General features: G+C 39.7%; 1 protein-coding gene across 19 annotated transcripts in view; it reads right to left on the bottom strand.

The window, feature by feature from the left end:
* ppfia1 (PTPRF interacting protein alpha 1) overlaps window positions 1–6,000 on the bottom strand; it is a 115,660-nt gene that overhangs the window by 71,818 nt on the left and 37,842 nt on the right. For all 19 annotated transcript variants that reach the window (XM_036585034.1, XM_036585035.1, XM_036585048.1 and 16 more), the window contains exon 4: window positions 900–1,064. In XM_036585034.1, coding sequence (XP_036440927.1) covers window positions 900–1,064 — 165 coding nt within the window. The remainder of the gene's footprint in view (window positions 1–899; window positions 1,065–6,000) is intronic.

Raw genomic sequence — 6,000 nt, 5'->3', positions numbered from 1 at the left:
ATAGTATAATACGGCAATAATTAGAATAAAAACAAATTACTGCCACATCATTGCTGTCATGAAAAAACCCAGTATCTCCATTTTTTAATGTTTTTATAAAATCTGAATATGCCAGAACCGCTTTTTACATTCTGACAGAAATCGTCCAAAAAAGCTGGGAAAAATATCAACTTCTGTTAACATCCAATCAAAGCACCTCCACTGTGAACACATTTGAATTGAGAAGAAATGATAATATTGAGTAAGTTGAATTTTTACCATTTTGGAGATACGTTTTTGTTCCGGAACTGACAATATAAATCATCTGCAGTGCTCTTCTTCTGCTCTACCTCCTCTCTCTCTCTTTTAATATTCCCACGACCACCCCGCCCTCTTTGGAGGATGACTTTATTTTTATTATACAATTAGATAAAAAAAAATCAAAAAAAAAAATCACGACATTCAACTTTTACAACTCATAGCAATTTTAACAATTATAACTAAGATAATCAAAAATAATAAACGACTGAGGAGTGGGGGGTTACGTGGCCGGTGCAAGTGTGTATAAGTGTGTGTTTGTGAGTGAATGTTATGTGTGCGTGTGTGTGTGTGTGTGTACATGTGTGTTTGTCAGTGTAACATAGATGAAAGAATAGACAGACAAAGACACATGTATATTGAATGATTTCGATGTAATGTAAGAAAGGGTTTAACAAAATTCAATATTTCATATTCATGTGAATTACTTTATATTGAATCAGCTGGAGATTACTACTAGTTGTCATAGCCCGTTGGCTTGCCAGGCTTGCCAGATAACATATATAAAAATTAGGTGCTTCAAGTCCTCATAGTTCTTTGCTTTATTGCAGTGTAGAAAGTTCAATGCTTGGGTTTTTATTTTTGCTCTATTGCTGCTCTACCTTCTCGTCCAGGGCTTTGTGGTGCTCAAACAGAGACTTGAGGGCCTTCAGGACCTCCACCTCACTGGACACCCCGGCCGGAGACTGGGCCTGACGCTTCACCACCGTCATCCTCAGAGAACGCTCATGACGGGACACCAAACACTCCAGATGTTCCAGCAGCAGCTGCAGAGAGAGAGCAGAGCGGAGAGAAGAGGGTTAATGCAACGCTCGTCCGTAAAGGGGATTAAAAAAAAAAACACCTGCATGAATACATGGCTAAAATGTAAACGAAGCACAAAAAATGTCTATATCTGTGTTGTGGTCATGGTGACCCCTGGTTCCTATCAACACCACTGTAAAGACATCTGAACCCTCCCAGACAGCGAGCTCATATCGGTCCGCTGGCTTGATAAGTTCAGCCTCCCTCTGACTGTTTGCCACTGCTGGTCCACCCTCGGACCACCCAGATTACTGTCCTTCATGCTGAGCTGGATTAAAATTATTTACTAATTTACAAAGTATAACTAAAGAAAGGAAAGAAGGAAAAACAAATTCGACTGTGAGTGAAAAAATGAGCGATGATAAGTGGAATTTTGTCTATTACTCTGCTTAAAAACCGGTCGGCCGCCCGGAAAACGCTGAGGAAAACGCCACTGGACCATCAGCTGTGCCATCAGTGGGCCAACAGTGGCCCACTATCGTCTTGCTATCAAGGGTTTGTTGTTGTTTGTTTGTAGATGGTCAAAAAAAATTAATTAAATAATTAAAAACTAACCTTTTTTCCTCTAAATGTTCTACAACAAAATAAACGAGTTGTCAAATATTTGTTCGAAATATCAGTCAAATCTGAAACTTTATTTGTATTAAATCGCACCTGAAAGAGGACGATTTCAAATCACAAGAGGTGTAAATTTAATCAGCGTTAAGCAGGAAAACTTGATTACTCAGAGCCTGTGACATCACAACCACACTAACTAGCAGTCGACACAAAGTTTAGCGCTGAAGCCTCTGCCCAAAAAAAGTAGATAGGCTAGTCTTCTTGGCCAAAACATCCTAAAATTACACTCATCTGTTCAACTTTCCTGCATAATTAACTATAATCTTATGTTAAGATGTAAACAGAGTCGTTCAGAGTCATTCAGAGTGGTTTGGTGTGAAACGCTCCGTTCTAGAGAAACTTACTGAGTCAGAACTGTTCACAGTGGTGGTGATAGGAACCAGACGTCCGTGTTGTGAGGCAAAATAGTCCCCAAACGTAACTTACTTTTTCAGACTGTAGTCATGGCGACCCCTGGTTCCCATCAGCACCACTGTAAAGACATCTGAGTCTCTACTAGGGCTGAACGATTTAGGGAAAATACCTTTTTTAATTGATTTAAAAAATAGATTAAAATTGCGATTATTTTCCATAAAATGAGATCCAGACCTGTTTTTTTTTTTTACCAAGAAGACCAGAAACTCCGTTTTTCTGGCTTGAGGCTTGACCCTTTAAAGTAGCGTGCCAGACAGCCAGTAAGTTGTGGCTGTGATGTCACAACACATGGACGTTTGGTTGCCTCTGATTGGTCTCTCTCTACAGGCAGTATACAACTCTGCATTATTAGGTTCCCTCTTAAAACTTTTTTGGTAACTTTTTGATGATATTGGCTAATTTTTAAAAAATTGGAGCCCTTGAGATTTGAAAATTGCATTTTCGATATATCAATATCGATCAATCGTTCAGCCGTACAATCAACCATTTCACACCAAATCACTCTCAACCACTCTGCCTACATCTCAACCACTGAATCGTGGGGGGAATTTTAAAAATAATGGTGGAATTTCCCTTTAAAAGTGCTTTGTTTCAATTGTCTTAAAAATTAGACTGAAATGTCTATTAGCAGTAACGCAAGCGTCACCTAAACACTCAGCTTTTCTGGATTTCAATACATAAATCATCAAATATCAGTTTGAAATATCAGTCAGAGGTACAGTCCAGTGTTAGTGACCGTTATAAGCCCTTATCTGCTGATACTGACTCTGATATCATGTTTCTTCGGTTTAAGGCCTGTTTGGAGGGTCCAAGAACTCAGACCCCTCTTTTTCCCCCTGAGGAGTGCAGTGGGACTCCAGCAGGGCAGCCAGGACAATAAAGCCCAAACTCATCCTCTACACCCCACACTAATCCCTCGCTCCACCCCTCCACGCTCTGGGCCGCTGGACAGAGGCCAACTGTGTCAGGCGCTCAGGGGGCCGAGGGATTAGAGCCTCCACACGCTTCCTCAGAGCCGCTCGGGGCCTTCGGGGCCTCTCTGAAGAGGGCGGGGGGAGTTCTAACGTCCCTCAAATTGCCGTAAAGAAGTTCGCCACGTGCTCCTGAGCCCCTGGAGAAATGTGAAAGGAGGTGAAGGTTCATATTTTCCTCACTTATCACCAAGTTAATCCTTCAGCATCAACAGACGATATTTCGCCAACAAAAGGTGGTCACTGATACACAAACCGCAGTTTTTCTCTGCGGCATGATTTTTAACACAGATATCGGCTTTTATATGTCAAGATCAAAGAGTTTGAGGGGAGAAATTTTGAACCATTTCACACCAAAACACTATGAATGGCTCTGTTTACATCCATACATTAACATACATCAAACCAGGGGTGGCGCCACACCTCAAAGTGGAGGGGCAAAACTTTTTTTTTTATATACACTGAGTAATGAAATGCAATTAGGCCACTGAATAAAACTGACTTTCATGTCATGCTAATGAAGTGTCTTTATAAACCTATTCAGAGAAGGTGGTAAGTAATCACATTTACTCAAGTAACTCTACTTCAGTAAAATGTCGATGGACTTTTACTCTCCTGAGTATTTTCTCTTAAATTATAATACTTTTAATTCTACTAAAGTGGATAAAGGAATCTTTCTACTCGTATTTACATACTAATTCAATTTTTTGTTTAATTTCAGTTTGATTTGATGGTGGCAATATTTCACTGTTGCCGGAACAAAACCTCGTATCTCCAAAATGGTAACTTTACAGGAGAAGGAAAAAACCTACTTTACTTTTAATGTAAGTCAATGGAACCAGACTTTTCTCCAAGTCGTTTTGGGTCGTTTCTTTTAGTCCATTCATCATGATATTTACACACAATGTAAAGGGCAACAGGTATTTTTAAATTATGTCAAAACCTGAAAAACAAAAATGGAGAGACGAGGTTTTCTTCCGACAACAGCGATTTGTACTACCGCGTGATCGGTTCCTTCTCAGACTTTGGAGTTTTGCATTTTAAACCACAAGAATCCCAAAAAGAGAACAACAGAGCTGCACAGTCTTCAGTTGCTATGCTGATAAATGCTGGATGTACTAAGGAGTTCCACAGCAGTACTCAGCACTTAAGCAGATTTTTGACCTGCTCCTTTCGTATTTCTACTGGAGGTGTTTTGCAGAAGGTACTTTTACTTGTGTAATCATTTTATGCAAGTTTAAATACTTTTACTTGAGTATTGATTTAGGCTCCTCTACCCACCTCCGAACCTGATCATGAACAGTGTCAGTGTTAGTTTTGATGCTGCTTCAGTAGCTGCAGCCTCAGAAAGCAGTATTTGTTAGCTAACATCTCTGAAGAATCTCAGGCTGTTTTCATACCCAGTTCATTCTCTAAAGTCTGCACCACGATTTGTTTTTTTGTGCTACTGTATCTCTTTCCTTTGGTTTGGATTGTGGACTATAAGAGCTAAAGTGGACTAAATTACACACGTGGGTGTTTGTTTATTGATCAGACGTTTTGCAGGGATGCCAGCGCTCTGTTAGTCTCACATTCACCACCATGAAAACAGAAAAACAGAAAATAGACACACTTATCACCTTATCATCTACCACTTTAACCTTTCTAACTCTTTGGAGCAACCAGTGGTTCCAAAACGCACTTCGTCATATTCTTTACTTCATAACTTTCATATTTCATATGCTTCATTCTAAAGGTGGGGGTCATATGAGAGCTGTAACTGTCTTCTTTCCAGTCGATTAGATGGGTGATGTAATTTTAAAACTTTATAATAAAAAAAGCTGAACTCATTTTTTTTTTCTCCTGAAAAAAAAATAAAAAAAAGCTGTAAACTGAATCTCAGATAATATATATTTTTTTATAAAAACATACAAAGAGGATCTAAGATTTTTGGTTTTCAGCAGAAAAATGTAAGCACATAGCAATATGTTTATGATCATAATACATTTTCTGTTAATTTGTGTGGAACTTTTACAAAAAAAACCCCCAAAATTTTACATTTATTTCATGCAGTTACTGAACAATTTGCCTTACGATTTGGTGACGTAAATTCAGATGGAAAAACAGAAATATACCCTGGAGAATAAGGGGTTAAATTTAATCGATCAGGTCGCTGATGCTTGGCCAAAATATGCGTCATGGTCCACGTGCCAAAATCTGACGCATTTCATTATTTTATTGCTTGTCTCTTGTTCTTTTACAGCATCTGGCAGTGCAGGAACAAGACGAGTGTTTGTGAAGAGTGAAATGTTAAAGCAGCAGATTGTGCAGACAGTACAGACGAAATGTGCTCTGGAAAAAAAAAACGAGTTGAATTCCCTCGAGAATCAGCGCAGTTCAGCTGTTTGGTGCTGCCTGAATTTGGGTGGAGTGTTCTTTTATGTGAACCTGAATATGGGAGGAGTGCTGTTTGGCAATCTGAATTCGGGTGGAGTCCCATGTCAAAACAGAGCTGAAGAAAAAGTCTTACAGTTCCACACCATCCAAGGCGGGTCTGAAAGCGCCTCCCAGCTGAAATGGAGACTCTGATTGGCTCTGCCGCTCAGTTTTACTCTGTCTGCTCTTGCTGGTCCGCACTTTATGCTTTTTAGGGAAAGGGGAGGTTTTTATGTGTGTCCTGAACTCAGAAAGTAGTGGGGCATCGCCCAGTACTTTGAAAAGTGGTGGGTCAAATGTGGGGCCCGCTCGCCACGGTGGTTCCAGCAGCCCCGTCTGAAACACTAAATTAAGCAAGAACTTTTGAACAATTTGCATAAAAATCTGAAAATATTTTTAAATATGTGCTTTTGGCCTTTGCAGATGGTCGTTTCCAGCGTTCGTTGTTGACTTTATGGTGACAGAGATGAATCAAGGCTAG

The sequence above is a fragment of the Colossoma macropomum genome, unplaced genomic scaffold, assembly GCF_904425465.1.
Source record: "Colossoma macropomum unplaced genomic scaffold, Colossoma_macropomum, whole genome shotgun sequence".
NCBI lineage: Eukaryota > Metazoa > Chordata > Actinopteri > Characiformes > Serrasalmidae > Colossoma > Colossoma macropomum.
The sequence above is the reverse complement of the archived record's forward strand: the minus strand, read 5'-3'. Positions and strand labels throughout refer to the sequence as shown.